At 37.1% G+C, this 18,304-nt stretch overlaps 1 protein-coding gene across 2 annotated transcripts in view; it reads left to right on the top strand.

Annotated features, from left to right (window-relative positions):
• Nucleotides 1–14,987: 14,987 nt before the first annotated feature.
• Sox30 (SRY-box transcription factor 30) overlaps nt 14,988–18,304 on the top strand; it is a 36,487-nt gene continuing 33,170 nt past the window's right edge. For both annotated transcript variants that reach the window (XM_076855723.1, XM_076855724.1), the window contains exons 1-2: nt 14,988–15,996; nt 17,320–17,559. In XM_076855723.1, the coding sequence (XP_076711838.1) occupies nt 14,988–15,996; nt 17,320–17,559 (1,249 nt within the window). The remainder of the gene's footprint in view (nt 15,997–17,319; nt 17,560–18,304) is intronic.

Below are 18,304 nucleotides of genomic sequence, written 5' to 3' on the forward strand. Positions count from 1 at the left end.
TCATGTATTCATACGTGAACGGAAGAAGGTTTTTGTCCGTTTCATTCTACTATCCATTCCCATCCCCCCTCCCTTCCTTTATTCTTTACCCACTCCCCCTTATTGTGAATTAGCATCTGCATATCAGAATATTTGGCCTTTGGTTTTTTGGGATTGGCTTATTTTACTTAGCATGATATTCTAAAGCTCCATCCATTTACTGGCAAATGCCATGATTTCATTCTTCTTTATGGCTGAGTAATATTCCATTTGGTATACGTATCACATTTTCTTTATCCATTCATCTGTTGAAGGGTACCTAGGTTGGTTCCATAGCTTAGCTATTGTGAGTTGAGCTACTATAAACATTGGTGTGGCTGCATCACTATATTATGCTGATTTGAAGTCCTTTGGGTATAAACTGAGGAGTGGAATAACTGGTTTAAATAGTGGCTCCATTCCAAATTTTCAAAAGAATTGCCATACTGCTTTTCATAGTAGTTGTACCAATTTGCAGTCTTACCAGGAATAGATGAGTGAATCTTTTCTCCCACATCCTCACATTTATTATTACTTGTATTCTTGATAATTGCCATTCTGAGTGAGATAGAATATCTCAGTGTAGTTTTAATTTGTATTTCTCTGATTGCTAGAGATGTTGAATATTTTTTCGGACATTTCTAGACCATTTGCTTTTCTTCTGTAAAGTGCCTGTTCAGAGTTCCTTTGCCCACTTATTGATTGGGTTATTTGTTTTTGTGGTGTTAAGTTTTTTTGAGTTCTTTTTATATCCTGGGGATTAATGCTCTATCTGAGGTGCAGGTGGCAAAGATTTTCTCCCATTCTGTGGGCTCTCTTTTCATGTTATTGTGCTGTGAAGAAACTTTTTAGTTTGATACTATCCCATTTATTGATTCTTACCTATTATTGATTCTTGATTTTACTCCTTGTGCTTTAGGAGTCTTGTAAAGGAAGTTGGTTCTTGAGCAAACATGATGGAGAGTAGGGCCTACTTTTTCTTCTAGTAGGCATGGGGTCTCTGGTCTAATGCCTAGGTCCTTGATCCACATTGAGTTGAGTTTTTTGCAGGGTGAGAGGTAAGTGTTCAATTTGAATCTACTACAAATGGATTTCCAATTTTCCCAGCACCATTTGTTGAAGAGGCTTCTTTTCTCCAATGCAGGTTTATGGCACTTTGACTAGTATGAGATAACTCTATTTATGTGGTTATGTCTCTATATCTTCTATTCTGTTCCATTGGTCTTATCTTTTTGTGCCAATACTATGTTGTTTTTGTTACTGTAGCTCTGTAGTATAATTTAAGGTCTGATATTTGATGCCTCCTACTTCCCTTTTCTCACTAAGAATTGTTTTGACTATTCTGGGCTTCCAAATGAATTTCACAACTGCTTTTTCTATGAAGAATATCATTGGAATTTTAATAGGAATTGCATTAAATCTAAATAGTGCTTTTGGTAGTATGGCTATTTTGACAATATTATTTCTGCCTATTCAAGAACATGGGAGATCTTTCCACTTTCTCAAGGTCTGAACATCAGAGCTCAAGGTGAGACTGGAACATCAGAACAGGAGAGTGTGGCAGAGGGAAGCAGCTTATATCATAATCAGGAAGCAGAGAGAGACTCCACTCTCCAGATAGAAAATATCTTCTTCCATTTCTTTCTTTAGTGTTCTATAGTTTTCATTGTAGATATCTTTCACCTCTTTTGTTAGATTGGTTCCCAAGTATTTATTTATTTATTTATTTATTTGAGGCTATTGTTAATGGGATAGTTTTCCTGATTTCTCTTTCAGCTAATGCATCATTGGTGTACAGGAATGAAATTGATTTATGGATGTTAATTTTACCTCCTGCTACTTTGCTGAATTTGTTTATGAGTTCTAGATGCTTTCTGGAACAGTTTTTGGGTCTTCTAAATATAGAATCATGTCATCAGCAAATTGGGATAGTTTGAGCTCTTTTTTTCCTATGTGTATCCCTTTCTTTGTCTAATTGCTCTGGATAGGGTTATAAGGACTATGTTGAATAGGAGTGGTGAAAGAGGGCATTCTTGACTTATTGCAGTTTTTAGAGAGAATATTTTCAATTTTTCTCCATTTAAAATAATGTTGGCCTTGGGTTTAGCATATATAGCTTTTAGAATGTTGAAATATGTTCCTAATATTCCTAGTTTTCTTTTGTTTCAGTCATGAAGGGATGATGAATTTTGTCAAATGCTCTTTCTGCATCTAATGAGATAATTGTGTGGTTCTTGTCTTTACATCTATAGATGTGATGAATTACATTTATTGATTTCCATATGTTGAACCAACATTGCATCCATGAAATGAACCTCACTTGATCATGGTGTACTATATAATACTTTTTGTATACAATTTGCCAATTTTTCACTAAGAATTGTTGCATTTATGTTCATCAGGGATATTGGTCTGAAGTTTTCTCTCCTTGGTATGTCTTTGTCTGGTTTTGATATCAGGGTGATATCATAGAATGAGTTTGGAAGGGTTTCCTCCTTTTCTATTTCATGGAATAATTTGAGGAGTGTTGGTGTAAGTTCTTGTTGGAAGGTTTTGTAGAACTTGGCTGATAATCTATTTGGTCCTGGGCTTTTCTTTGTTGGTAAGCTTTTGATGGTGTCTTTAATTTCATTGCTTGAAATCCGTCTGTTTAAATTTTCTATGTCCTCCTGATTCAGTTTGGGTAGGTCATATGTCTCTAGAAGTTTGTTAGGTATTTATGATTTTGTTTTACTGGAGTATAGATTTTCAAAGTAGTTTCTGATTATCATCTTTATTTCTGTAGTATCCATGGTGATATTTCCTTTTCCATCATGAATTTTAGTGATTTGAGTTTTTCTCTTTTTCTTTGTTAGCTTGGCTAAGGGTTCATTGATTTTATTGAAGTTTTCAAAGAACAAACTTTTTGAATTTTTTTTTTGGTATCAATTTTTTTTTTATTTTGGCTTAGATTTTAACTATTTCCTGTCTTCTTCTTTTGGTGTTGATTTGTTCTTTTTATAGGGCTTTGATATGTAGTTTATTTATTTGGTGACTTTCTATTCTTTTAAAGAATGCACTCAATGTAATAAACTTTCCTCTTAGAACTAATTTCATAGTATCCCATTGATTTTGAGAAGTTGTGTTGCTACTCTCATTTACCTCTAAATATTTTTATTTCGTTCCTGATTTCTTTTTACTATCCATTGCTCATTCAATAGCAAATTCTTTAATCTCCAGATGTTAGAGTAGCTTCTAAACTTCCAGCTGCCAGCAAACTTCCAGCTGCCAGCAAACTTCCAACTGCCAGCTGATGATTGGCTCACAGTGGCCCCAGCAAACTTTTAGCTACCAACTGATTGGCTCCTCTGCGGTGATGCTCATTGGGCCGTTTCCCCGCCCTTTCAGACCACGGAGCTGCTCATTGGGGGACTTTTTTTGGCTCTGCCCACACGACCCAGCCAATCAGCCTCAAGAGCAGGAGGAGTGGGGGAGGTTGAGAGGCTTGTGGGAAGCCGGTGGTGGCAGTTGGGCTCTGAAGGTTTTTCCTGAGGAGCTGTGTGGTTTGGTGTGTGTATTCTAAAAATAAAGTTCATTTCTTTTGACAAGTGGCTCCTGAATTGTGCCCAGCCAGACTGTGGCATATTTTATCATTGATTTCTAATTTCATTTCATTATGATTTGATAGAAAGGAAGGTATTATCTCTATTTTTTATTTATTTGCTAAGAGTTGCTTTGATTGCTTTGTTGCCTAAGATAGTTATTTTAGAGAAGGATCCATGTGCTGCTGGAAAAAAGTGTATTCAGTCACTGATGGATGAATTATTCTATATATGTCTGTTTTTTTTAGTCAGCTTTTTCACTGCTGTGACTAAAAGACTTGACCAGAACAACTGTAAAGTCGGAAAGGTTTATTTAAGGGCTCACAGTTTCAGAGATCTTAGTCTACAGAAGGCTGGTTCCATTCCTTGGGGCTCAAAGTGAGTCTGAACATCAGAGCAGGAGAGTTTGGCAGAGGGAAGCAGCTCATATCATAATCAAGAGGCAGAGGAGACTCCACTCTCCAGATAGAAAATATATATACCCCATAGCCATGCCTCCAATTCCCACCTCCAGCCACACCCTACCACTTCAGTTACCACTCAGTTAATCCCTACCAGGGGATTAATTTACTGATTGGGTCAAGACTGTCACAACCCAATCATTTCTCCTTTGAACCTTCTTGCATTGTCTCACACATGAGCTTTAGGGGGACACCTCTCATCAACCACAACATCTGTTAAGTGTAAATTATTGTATTAATTCTATAGCTTCTTCAGTGATGAGAGACATGTTAAAGTCACCCAGTATTATTGTATTGTGGTCTATTTGATTCTTGAAATTGAGAACGGTTTATTTGATATACATAGGTGTTTAACTGTTTGGGGCATAAATATTTATGATTGTTATGCCTTGTTATTGTATAAACACTATGAAATGACCTTCTTGGTCCCTTGTGATTAACTTTGGTTTGAAGTCCACTTTATCTGATGTGAGGATAAATACTCCTGCTAATTTACAAGATCCATGTGAATGATATGTTTTTCCCCTCCTTTTATCTTCAATCTTGTGGATGTCTTTGCTTATGAGGTCAGTCTCTTGGAGACAGCATATTGGTGGATCTCATTTTTTAATCCAATCTGCCAATCTATGTATTTTGATTGATGAGTTTAGGCCATTCACATTCAATATTATCATTTTGATTTATTTTTGGTTTTTAATTTGAATTTGTTTTTCCTTTGATTATTCTTCTAGTGTAGTTCCTCTCTTTGCTGGTTTTCTCTTTCATTTTTCATTTCTTCTTCATGAAATAATTTATTCAATGTTTTGTAATGCCGGCTTTCTAGTTGTGAATTTGTTTCACTTTTATTATGGAAGGTTTTTATTTCATCATCAATTCTGAAGCTTTATATGGCTAGGTATAGTATTTTTGTCTGGCATCCATTTTCTTTTGGAGCTTGGTATACATTATTTCAAGCCCTCCTAACCTTTGAAGGTCTGTGTTGAGAAATCAGCCATGATCTGGATTGGTTTCCCTCTGTGACCTGTCACTTTTTTCTGGCAGTCTTTAAAATTCTATCCTTATTTTGGATGTTAGGCATGTTCATAATAATGTGCCTTGGTGTGGGTTTGTTGTAATTTTGCATGTCTGGGGTACTATAAGCCTTCTGTATTTTTCATTTTATTCTTAAGGTTTGGAAAACTTTCTTGTATTATTTCATTGAAAAGATTGTGCATTCCTTTGGTTTGTATCTCTGAGCCTTAATCCAACCCAATAAATTTTATGGTTGGTCTTTTCATGATATCACGTATCTTAACATCTTTTCTCCATGCCCAATTTATGTTCAAGATCATATATTTTGTCTTCATTGCCTGAAACCGTCTTTCAAGTGGTCTAGTCTGCTGGTTATACTTTCCAGGGAATTTTTAATTTGGTTCATTGATTTCTACATTTTGAGAATTTCCAAGTGATTCTTCTTCAGGATCCTTATCTTCTTATTGTAATGATATTTCACATCTTCTATTTGATTTCTCTTTGATTTCACTTCTTATGTTATCTTTTACCTCACAGATCAGTTTAACCATGAACTTTCTGAATTCCATCTGACATTTCCTCCACTGTGGTGTCAAGGGAGTATATTGTTGCAGTATTTTGTGTTGTGTGGAATGACTTTGTTCCCTTGCTTTTTCATTGTGTTTGTGTTTCTATCCATCTATCTGGATGGATCTGATGCTGTATAGAGTTTCTACCTTTGACTTTATAGTGTCCCTCAATATTACTAGTACCTCACAGATTAGGAGGGGGAGTCCAATGATAGCGACAACTTACACAAAAAATATATAGCAGTAGACTAGGTCCTTAGTTCCTATTTTGCTATCTAGTGTTTATTGTATTATGGGCCAGGCTATATGGGCAATGACCAAACAGACTCCATTTTGCTTTGAGACTCTCTGACTGTAGAAAAAGCTTCTCCCATGGTAACACCTCACCTCTGTACTTATCAGTAGTTGCTTAGCAAGGCATGTTTGGCAACACAAAATGGCAAGTTTCATATAATGTAAGATTGTTTTCTCTTTTGTTCCCATTTTTCTTGGTCAATATACCCTAGCTACATAGAATTAGTGTTTGTTTAAATATTAGTTACTATTCTTTAAAGTGTACTCAACCAGGGTCATTTTGACCCACTTCCCCTTCTGCTTATGACTTGTAGATCTCATGACGTTTGTTTATGGAATTAAATCATAGTAACAATCACTTTTGATTAATGATTTGATATGTTTTACTTGTGATCTATAAAAGATTTGTTCTGACTCTTGGAGGGGGTCGAAAAGTACAGACTTATAGTCCTTCCTTCTTTATTGTGTTATTCACTAAGTTGAAGGTTGGGGTTTAAGACTTCCCAACTTTGCTTCTTTAGAGATTAGTGCAGGTGGGCCATGCTGCCTGCCAGGTGTCAAAGCAGCTGGCTGGGTTGGATGGGCCTGGTAGCAAAGTAGCATGCTGAGCAACATTGGTTGTAGAAGGGTAGTGAAGTGGCTGGCCATGTCTGGGGGGCCCAGGTGGCCTGTGTTCCCCTGGGTGAAATGCTCCCAGTTTTTGAATTTCCACGGATTTGCTAAGTCCAGCCCACTCCTTGCTAGGCTCCTTCAGGCCTACCATCTGGCTGCAAACTCAGTTTCTTCTGGCTCCCCTGCAGTCCCAAGATGGTTCCTGGATGGAACTAATAAACACAGGGCTGTGGGTTTTTTTTTTTAATTTTTATTTTTTTAAGATCACTTTAATGAGTCTAACTGTCTGTGATTTGACTACAGCAGTCTCAGAATTTTTCACTCTAAGCCTCAGAAAGAAGCAGTATTCCCACTGCTTGAGTTCTAGGTAGCCAAGCTAGGAGAAATGTTGCCTTTCTCTAACCTGCCATCTTGCCTCCCCCACCTCCCAAAAACTAGCCCTGTAAAGATGGCCAGGTGTAGTAGCATATGTCTGTAAATACAGCTACTCAGGAGGATCACAGGTTCAAGATCAGCATGGGCCACTTAGCAAGACCCTGCCTCAAAAAATAAAAAGGGCTAGGGATTTAAGTCAGTGGTAGAACACCCCTCAGTTCCACTTAAAAAAATAGAAAGAAAGAAAAAGAGAAAGAAAAGATAAAGAAGTTTGAAGGTGAAATAAAGGTATTTGCAGATAAACAAAAACAGATTTTGTTGCTAGCAGACCTGTATTCCAAGAAAAACCAGATATTGATGCTGGATAATAAGTTGGATATTCATGAAAGAAAGAATAGCATGGGGGAATAGTTAATATATGGCTAATGTAAAGCACTATAGATTTTCTCTCAATTTCTCTAAAAAAATCACAATTTTTTTGAAAGTAGTAAATATTTTACTATGTTATCTGGTTTGTAAATTTATAAGATATATGTGTGTGCATGCACACACACACATAAAATAGCATAAAGGGGGAAGATGAAAATGGAGTTCTGGTGAAATGTATTTATATGTGACAAGAATTAAGTGACTGTTAACCTGTATTTAACTGTGATACATTAAAGCTGCACATATAACTAATATGAAAAAATTGCTTTTTAAAAGCAATAGAAGAATTTAAATGCTATACTAAAAATTTGTATAACCAAAAGAGAAAAAAAAAGCAGTATAGAAGAAACAAAGGAACAAAAAAGCATGGCAGACATAAATCTATCAATAATTACATTATATTTAACTTGACTAAAAATCTCCAACCAATAGGCAAAAATACTCACTTTATAAAAACAATATTATGTATGCAAAAGAAACAGTTAATATTTAACATACAATAGATTAAAAGCAATAGGATGGGAAATGATGTATGAAGCAAACAGTAGCCATGAAAATTTTAGAAAACCTATGTTAAAATGCATTTTAATATATGTTACTAGAGATTAACAGGACTATTTCATAATGATTAAACAGCTAATTCATCAAAAAGTTAAAGTAATTATAAATGTACTTCTGAAGCAAAAACTAACAGAATGAAAAGTCTTTTCAGGAATTAGGCTATTTTAGTATTTCTTATTAAAATTTTTATTGATTTTATTTTTTAAATACCTGACAGTGGAATGTACTACAATTCTTATTACACATATAGAACAAAATTTTTTATATCTTTGTATATAAAGCATGTTCACACCAATTCATGTCTTCATACATGTATGTTGGATAATGATGTCCATCACATTCCACCATCATTGCTAACCCCCTGCCCCCTTCCCTACTCCTTCTACCCCTCTGCCCTATCTAGAGTTCATCTATTCCTCCCATGCTCCCCCTCCTACCCCACTATGAGTCAGTCACCTTATACCAGAGAAAATATTCGGCATTTTTTTTTGGTGGGGGGGATTGGCTAACTTCACTTAGCATTATCTTCTCCAGCTCCATCCATTTAACTGCAAATGCCATGATTTTATTTTCTTTTATTGCTGAGTAATATTCCATTGTGTATATAGGTCACATTTTTAAAATTCATTCATCTACTGAAGGGCATCTAGCTTGATTCCACAGTTAAGCTATTGTGAATTCTGCTGCTATAAACATTGATGTGCTGTGTCCCTGTAGTATGCTGTTTTTAAGTCCTTTGGGTATAGACCAAGGAGAGGAATAGCTGGGTCAAATGGTGGTTTCATTCCCAGTTTTCCAAGGAATCTCCATACTACTTTTCCATATTGGCTGCACCAATGTGCAGTCCCACCAGCAATGTATGAGTATGCCTTTTTCCCCACATCCTCGCCAACACTTATTATTGTTTGTATTCTTGATAGCTGCCATTCTGACTGGAGATGATATCTTAGAGTAGTTTTGATTTGCATTTCTCTAATTGCTAGAGATGATGAACATTTTTCATATACTTGTTGATTGATTGTATATTCTCTTATGAGAAGTGTCTGTTCAGGTCTTTGGCCCATTTATTGATTAGAAAGATCTACCTTGCTCTTGGATAGGCAGGATTAATGTTATCAAAATGACTATACTACCAAAAGCACTATACAGATTTAATGCAAATCAAATCAAAATCCCAATGGCATTCCTCATAGAAATAGAAAAAGCAATCATAAAATTCATCTGGAAAAATAAGAGACCCAGAATAGCTAAAGCAGACCTTAGCAGGAAGAGTGAATCAGGTAGCATCACTATACCAGAGCAATAGTAACAAAAACAGCATGGTATTGGCACCAAAACAGACTGGTAGACCAATGGTACAAAATAGAGGACACAGAGACTAACTCACAAAATATAATTATCTTATATTAGACAAAAGTGCCAAAAACATGCATTGGAGAAAAGACAGCCTCTTCAATAAATGGTGCTGGGAAAACTGGAAATCCATATGCAACAAAATGAAATTAAACCCCTATCTCTCTGCATGTACAAAACTCAACTCAAAGTGGATCAAGGACCTAGGAATTAAACCAAAGACTCTGCATCTATTAGAAGAAAAAGTAGGCCCTAATCTTTATCATGTGGGATTAGGCACCAACTTCTTTAATAAGACTCCTATAGTGCAAGAATTAGAGCCAAAAATCAATAAATGGGATGGACTCAAACTAAAAAGTTTCTTCTCAGCAAAAGAAACAATCTGTGAGGTGAATAGAGAGCCTACATTTTGGGAGCAAATTTTTACCCCTCACATATCAGATAGAGCACTAATCTCAAGGGTATATAAAGAACTCAAAAAGCTAAGCACCAAAAAAAAAAAACAAAAACAAAAACAAAAACAAAAAAAACCCCAAATAACCCAATCAATAAATGGGCCAAGGATGTTTCTCATTCTCACTAATTGATAACATGACCAGAAAGTAAGTCAGAAAGGGTATAGAATACTTGAGCAACACTATCAATCAAGTAGAATAATTCATCCAACACCAGTAGAATATATTCTTTTAAAGTACAAGTGAAACATTCTTCATAGTGGACAATAGGCAAGGTCATAAATCAAGTCACATTTCATTCATAAGGATGGAAATAATATAATGTTCTCTGATTACAATGAAATTAAATTAGAAATCAACAGCAGAAGAAAATCTAGAAAATCCTCACATAGTCAGAAACTAAACCACATGTTTCTAAATAACTGATGGGTCAAAGAAAAAAATCACCAGGGAAATTATAAAATATCTTCCACTAAATAAGCATAAAATCACAACATATAAAAATTAACACAATGTAGGCAAAGCAGTATGTAGAGGGAAATCTACAGTTTTAAAAGATTACAAAGAAAGATTTAAAAATCATTAATTAAAAACATAATAACTAAGCTCCTATCTTAAACTAAAAAAAAAAAGAGCCAAAGTAAGCAGAATGAAGGAAATAATGAAAGTCACAGCTGAAAACAGTAAAAAGAAAACAGCAAAAAAATACATAAAACCAATGAAACTTTTTAGTTGATTGATTTTTGAAAATATCTGAAATAAGTAAAAATTTTAGTAGAATAACCAATAAAGTAAGAGATGACAAATTTTCAACATTAGGAATAAAAACAGTAACATTCTGAACCCTACAGAAAGCAAAAGAATTATAAAGGAATATTATATCAGCAATTTGATAATTTAGATGAAACAGGCAAATTTATAGATAGAAATGATAAAAGTGGATTCATGAAGAAATATAAAATCAGAATAGTTCTATATCAAGTAAAGGTACTAATATTTAATTAAGTTATTTAAAAGCTCTTTCTACAAAGGAAAATCCAGGTCTAGATGACTTGCCTGGTAAATTCTATTAATATTTAATGAATTAACAAGATCAATCCAAAAAAAGTCTTTTTGAAAGTAGAAGGAGACATGTTCTTGTTCATTTTATACTGCTGCCAACACCTTAGACAAAAAATATCCAAAGAAACTATTAGACAGTACCTTTCATAAATATAAATGCTAAAATTCTTTTAGTGAATAGAGAAAGCAGATAGGGAAGGTAAGAGGGGAGAAAAAGCAAAAGTACTGAAGGATGAGATTGAATTATGTTATATGCATGTATGAATAAGGCATATTCTGTAATATATAAAATGAATTACACTCATAACAACTTATAATCAAGTGGATTATTTCCCCTCTCCCAGGAAGAATTCATATTAGCTTATCATCTGAATAGTAATATAATACATTTACTTATTAATAGAATGACTTATAGACTAAATTAGGCATGCCTTCTGTATAGTTTTATTAGAATACTGCCATGCCTATTCATTTATAGACTGTCTATGATTGCTTTCATCCTTCAAATGCAGAGTTGATTGGTTACAACAGAGATCAGATAACTTAATTCAGAGTAAAAAATATTTACTATACAGCTTTCTAGAAAAAATTTTGCTGACCCCTAGAACAAAGGAGAAAGATATATGATCATATCAGTAGATGTGAAAGAATTTGATAAAGTCAAACTTCATGATAAAGCTCTCAATGAAGCAGGAATAGAAGGAAACTTCCTTAACCTGATGAAAGGTAGCTACATACACCTACAACAAACAACAAGCTTAAAGGTGAATGATTGAATGTTTTCTCCCTAAAATTGGGTACAAGGCAAGGATGTGTACTCTCATCAGTTTTGTTCAGCATTAGACTGGAGGTTCCATCTAGTGCTATAAGGCAAGAAAATAAAAATAAAAAATCAATATATCCCAGAAATTCAGGAGGCTGAGGCAGGAAGATCACAAAGTTTGAGGCCAGCCTCAGCAATTCAGTGAGACCATCAGCAACTTAATGAGACCCTGTCTCAAAATTAAAAATAAAAAGGGCTGGGTGTAACTCAGTAGGTAAAGTGTACCTGAGGTCAATCCCCAATACCCGCCCCCCAAATCAATATAAAATAAATAAGAAATGAAAATAAGAAAATAATTACATTTGTAAGAGCATCCAAAATAATTAAGAATAAAAGAATATATTTAATGAAAGCAAGTGTGGAAATGTACTCTGAAAATTACCAAACACTGTCAATAAAATAAAGAACTTGGGCTGGGGATGTGGCTCAAGCGGTAGCACCACATAAAAATAAAATAAAAAAGATCTTGTGTCCACCAAAAATTAAAAAATATTAAAAATTCTCTTTCTCTCTCTCTTAAAAAAAATAAAGAACTAAGTAAATGAAGACAGGTTCCACTTTTGCAAATTAGAAAATTCAATATTTTTCAGATGACAGCTTCCCTAAAATTGATCCATAGATTCAATACAATTCCTATTTAAATACCAGACTTTTCTAAATTGATAAAATAATCCTAATGTTTACATTTTAAATGTTAAGGACTGAGAAAAGCCAATGCAATTTTTTTAAAGCTTATCTTTTTTTTTATATACCTTTATTTCACTTATTTATTTATTTTATGTGGTGCTGAGGATTGAACCCAGGGTCTCCCACATGCGGGGCGAGCGCTCTACCGCTGAGCCACAACCCCAGCCCAAGCCAATGTAATTTTGAAAAAAAAATTCAAGAACTTAAATAACCTAATTTCAAAATTTACCATAAAGCTACAGTAATAAAGACTGTGGTACTGGAATAAAGATAGGTATATAGAAGGAAGGAACAGAATAGAGTTCAGAAATCAATCCATGCATATATTGTCAACCTATTTTCAGCAACTAAGATTGGAATATAAACTACAACATTGCAGAAAATCCAAAGTAACTTGATTTATTTGCCTCTCTTGTCAACCTCTGCTTATGCCCACAACCCATTCTTTCATTTAAACTTTAGTCGGGTAGTTCTCAAAGTGCCATAGGGACCGACCCTTTCAGAGAGTTTGCTAGGTTGACTATTTGAATGATAGTTCTGATAATATTTGTTATTTTTTTCTTCATTATCTCATGAGTGTACAATAAAGTTTCCCAAAGCCTAAATGATCTATAATGGGAATCATAACAAAACAAATGCAGATGATGTGGGAATACAACTATTTTTAAAAGCCATACATTAGATCCACAATGCTATTCTGTGAAAAAAATCGACTTTTCCCCTCATGAAAATGTGTTATGTTAACACGTAAAGGATTGATATTTTAAATGAGCTGCTAACTTTAATTTTTTTCCTTTCATAATATGGTAATATTGACAGATAAAATCCACACCAAAAAAAAAAAAAAAAAAAAAACCATTTGGGATCTTCAACAGTTTATATGGGTGTAAAGGGTTCCTGAGATTAAAATGTTCAAAAAAAACCATTGCCCTTGTCTGCCTGTAGGTGTTAAAAACTTCTGTTCACCATATTTAACAATAGAGGACTATAGAGAATTAGAGTTGGTCTTCTTTGAGAAATACCATGGTTGCAAAAATCATCTACTGCAAAATAAGTAGCTTTTAGTTGAGAAATGTAGCAAATGTTAATGCCAGATTTCTTTTTCTTGATGTGTAATAGAAATATAAATGCAATCCTAAAAAAAAAGAAGGAATAAACATAGAAATAACCTGAAATAGTGCCCATTGAAAAAGGAAGACCTTAATAAAGGAAGTTCTCATTTGTTCATGGAGTATTTACTGAATGCTTACTGTATTCCAGGCTTAATGGTAATCACTGAGGATTCAATGCTGCACAAAAGATGAGCAGTTCTGCCCTAAGGAAGTTTTATAGCCAAGTGGGGGAGACAGTACAGTCACATAAAGAAATAAATAATTACCAATTGTGATAAGCCCTTTAAAGGAAGTGATGGAGGTATGAGTACATAAAGGAGATTCGACCGATTTTCAGTCTCAGAGCTACCAAGATACCAAGGGAGGAACAGCATCCTGGGTATGTAAGAAAGACCAGTGGTATGTAAGAATGATAAGGGGGCAGGGGAGGATATGGCTGAAGCAGACAGAGCTGGAGTGATGAACAATAATAGGAGGTAAAGCCCAAGACATTTGGACACTTAAAAGGTTTTGCCAAGGAATTTGGACCTTTACATCACGTGGACAGTGAGAAGCTACAGATAGGGAAACGATGTGACCGACTAGATTTTTTTTTTAAGAGAGAAAGAGGGTGAAGGAGAGAGAGAGAGAGAATTTTAATATTTATTTTTAGTTATCGGCGGGCACAACATCTTTGTATGTGGTGCTGAGGATCGAACCCGGCCCCGCACACATTCCAGGCGAGCGCGCTACCGCTTGAGCCACATTCCCAGCCCAACTGACTAGATTTGTATTTTTAAAAGATTTTGGCAGCTGTAGTGGGACAAAAGTGAAAAGCAAGACTATTTATAGGACTATGGAAGGATCTAGGTGAAAGAAGGTGGAAGCTTAAAACAGGGTAACAGCGATGAAGCCCCAAAGAAACGGATGACTTTGGTGTGTATTCGGGAAATAGGGCCCAGAAGACCTGGCAATTGAAAGTTTCATAACACAATAACCACAGTAAATTGAATGTCATCCCCAAGCTTTCAACAAATAGGGTTACTGAGAAGTTGGAAATTCCCCCCACACCTCCTCGATGACGATCCCGACGTCCAGTCGATGTTCACCGCCGTCCTTGCAAAGCGCAGGCACAAGGCCTCGTTCCCAGCCCACGTAGGAGGCTCCCGGCTTTATCCCTGGAGGTCAGTAGCTTGGAACAGCTCCGTCTCCAGGGCAACGCCATTGTCGGTGCTCCGGGCGGGGGAGGGGTAACTAAGGACAACGGCCGGAAGAGAACTCCGGAAGAGAGGGAGAGTCAGAGGGGGAAAATGGGGAACACGTGCTGCTGCTCCGGCTATCTCAGGTGATTCGAGGCTTCTGCACGAGGCAAGAGCGAAAGGCGGGAGGAGCCGAAGAACGTGCCTGCGATTGGTGTGCCGGGGGCGGTGGGACGCTTCCGATTGGACGAGGCTGAGACGGAGGCTGCATTTTGAACCGCGTAGGGTTCTGGGTAGCAAAGTCCTTGGAAGGGTCTTAACCGAAAGGGGGAGGGGGAAGGTCGCCAACAAACGGCTGAGCTCACAATCCCGGCCGGGCCCAGGCCGGGGCGCCCCCCTCCCCCCTATGGAGAGAGCCAGGCCGGAGCCGCCGCCTCAGCCGCGCCAACTGCCACGGGCGACCCCACCTCGCCGGTTGCGCCCCGCTCCGCCCCCGCTGCCGGTCGAGGGCACTGCCTTTCGGGCGGCGGCCGCCGAGCCTCCTCCGTCGCCGCCGGCCCCGTGCGGGGCCGCCATTGCGACGGTGGCCTCGTCGTGCGGAGAGGCCCCGGCGTCGGGCGTCCAGTCCACCGCACGGCGGCTGCTTCAGGTGAAGCCGGAGCAGGTGTTATTGCTACCGCCGGGGCCACTACTGCCTCAGGCCCAGGACGAAGGCGCCGCCGTCTCGCCCGCGCAGGCGCGGCTGCTGCAGCTGAGGTCCGAGCTGCTTCTGTTGCCGCCTCCTCCCGCGTCCGAGGGCGCCCCCTGCAGGCCCGAGCTGCGTCCGGTGCAGCCGCGGGCGCTGCAGGTCAAGGCGGAGAAGCAGGAGCTGGGACCCGCCTTGGACCCGTCGACCGGCCCTCGGAGGGCGGTCGAGGCGGGCCCTAGAGCTTGCAGAGCGGCCAAAGTGGAAGGCCCCGGGTCGGCCCTCGACAGCCGCCGAGGAGACGAGAAGAAGGGCAAGCTGGAGGCCGAGGAGGTCATGAGGGATGCAGCAAAAAGCAGGGAAGGCAAAAGCCTGACGGCTGTCGGAGAAGGAGTCATCAAAACTGAGGAGCCTGAGAGACTCTCGGAGGACTGCAGGCTCGGCGTGGAGCCGGCCTCCAATGGCTTGGGCCATGGCAGCAAGGAGGTCATCCTAGCCCAGCCGTCTAGTGCTTTTGGGCCGCACCAGCAAGACCTCAGGATCCCTTTGACTCTCCACACTGTCCCCCCGGGGGCCCGGATCCAATTTCAGGGACCTCCACCTTCTGAGCTGATAAGGTTGACCAAGGTTCCCCTGACACCAGTGCCTATTAAAATGCAATCCTTATTGGAGCCTTCTGTAAAAATTGAAACCAAAGATGTCCCGCTCACCGTGCTTCCCTCAGACGCAGGTATTAGACGGCAGGGGAATCTGGTTTTCAAACTTCGCCTATGTTGCCCCATAGCAGACATGTCAGCAGTTCAGAAGCCTAAACTAGAAAAATAAAATCATGGAACTGATTCTTAGTCTGCACAGGTATCACTTCTGATTGACTTGTACGTATACCAGTAAAATACACTTTACACGTTCAAGAGTCCCACATAGTTTTAAAGAATGTTTTAAGGACCAGTAAGCAATAAGATTTAGCTAATTTTTGTACACAAAAAAATAGAAATATTCTTGCTAGACAGTGGCAAAGCCTTCAGTTTATATGCTACAAAAAATCAACATTAAATATATCCTATTATAGTAGGTCAATACTAAGTATTAAGAAATAGAAGAAACAGTGGTGTTTATACCCATTTTGGAGATTATCTTCTTCAAAAATGAACAATAAACGTTTTTCTAGGAGAAAACAAATGTTTAAATGTAACTAGTCTAAAAACTTTTAGGACACTTTCTATTTTTATTGCATTTTCTAAACACTTTTATGTTTATTGTTTGTTTTTACTTTATTGATTTCACCTACCCACCTTATTTGCTTGTTTTTCCCTAGTTTTGACTTTGCTTTTATTGTCTAAAAGAAATAATAGAATAGTTATCTTTACACTACATTTCTATCCTTTAATAATTTTATAAATCAAGTAATCCTACAATAAAGAGAAAAATATGGGAAGTTTACAGATGGTATTTTTATGAACTGCATAGAAATGTGAAGCTAGCCAGTTTTCTTTATTTGAACAAGCTGTGGCTCTTGAAATTCACTTTTATTTGTTTTTTCCTGTTTATCTTGTAGAACATAGTTTTGTTGGACAGGAGCTTCACCATTACAGTGAAATACAATTAATATAGTATTATTATAAGTATTTTTGCTTCAAAGGACATTATAGCACCATGTAAATTAGTTCCTTTAGACATATAGATAACATCTACTTAATGGTAGACTTATAATCCTGAATAAGTCATAGTTTTTCTCCTCTAATGATGGAGTGTTTTTTAGTGGTAAATAAATGTTAATTATTGTTACAGTTTTAATAAAGCTCAAAGGAATAATAAACCAGCAATTTACTGTGTCTTCAACATTATTATTTCATCAAAAGAGTTCTTCTAAGCTATAGTTTTGAATGCTGAGTTCAGGGATTATAAGGAATTCTGGAATATTAGTGATTCTTTGGCTGTGTTGAAGTGTATAATTTCTTTGGATACTTAAAAAATAAGTATAGATGAAGGTACACTTCACTTTATGGTTGTATGTGTGTCACATTAATTTAGTCTCTTAATTTTTGTCATGTAGGAATACCAGATACTCCCTTCAGTAAGGACAGAAATGGTCACGTGAAGCGACCCATGAATGCATTTATGGTTTGGGCAAGGATCCACCGGCCAGCACTAGCCAAAGCTAACCCAGCGGCCAACAATGCAGAAATCAGTGTCCAGCTCGGGTTAGAATGGAACAAACTTAGTGAAGAACAAAAGAAACCTTATTATGATGAAGCACAAAAGATTAAAGAAAAGCACAGAGAGGAATTTCCTGGTAATCAAATGAAATAAACAAAGTCTCTTTCTAACTTATTTTAAATTTATTTAGATACAGACTAAATTAGGTTGAGATGGAAGGACAAAAATGTGTAATTTTTTCCTAATCTGATAATGTGCAAGAAAGGGAATAGTGACCATTATTATAGTAATGATTGATATACAAAGCATAAGTTTTCTTAAATGGAAATAAATGGGGGATATCTGAGTGGTCTCATATTTACCAACTAATGCAAACCAGGGGACATACAGTTTTACTGTAGTTTTGATTAAACCTAGACAGAAACATATATAGATAATGGCATAAATTTAATGGCAATAAATATCTACATTTCTGGGGTATACTGGATATATTAAAATCATGGCAACAGAAATGTACAGTATGTACTTAAAAGACAATGAAAAAGCAAGGACTAATACCATATTATATGGTTATCAGAACATCATCCTGTCTTTTGATTGATACACTTATTCCCTTCATGTTATAATTAAATGAATCTGATTCTTTCCCAGCAGCAATGATGTTGAGATTAAGCTTAGGTAATTACACAGTATATGGCTAACATAACTACACAGTATTCAAAATAATTAGTTTTTTTCCCTCGAAATATGAGCGAGGCGTCTTAGGAGGGAAGATCGGAGGTAGTAACCACAGAGAATCTGTGATTCTTCTGGTTATGCGTTCGCTAAAATTGCCCTAATGTTACTCTTCTGACTTTGGAAGGAAATTGAGTTATTTATGG

The sequence above is a fragment of the Callospermophilus lateralis genome, chromosome 5 (genome assembly GCF_048772815.1).
Source record: "Callospermophilus lateralis isolate mCalLat2 chromosome 5, mCalLat2.hap1, whole genome shotgun sequence".
NCBI lineage: Eukaryota > Metazoa > Chordata > Mammalia > Rodentia > Sciuridae > Callospermophilus > Callospermophilus lateralis.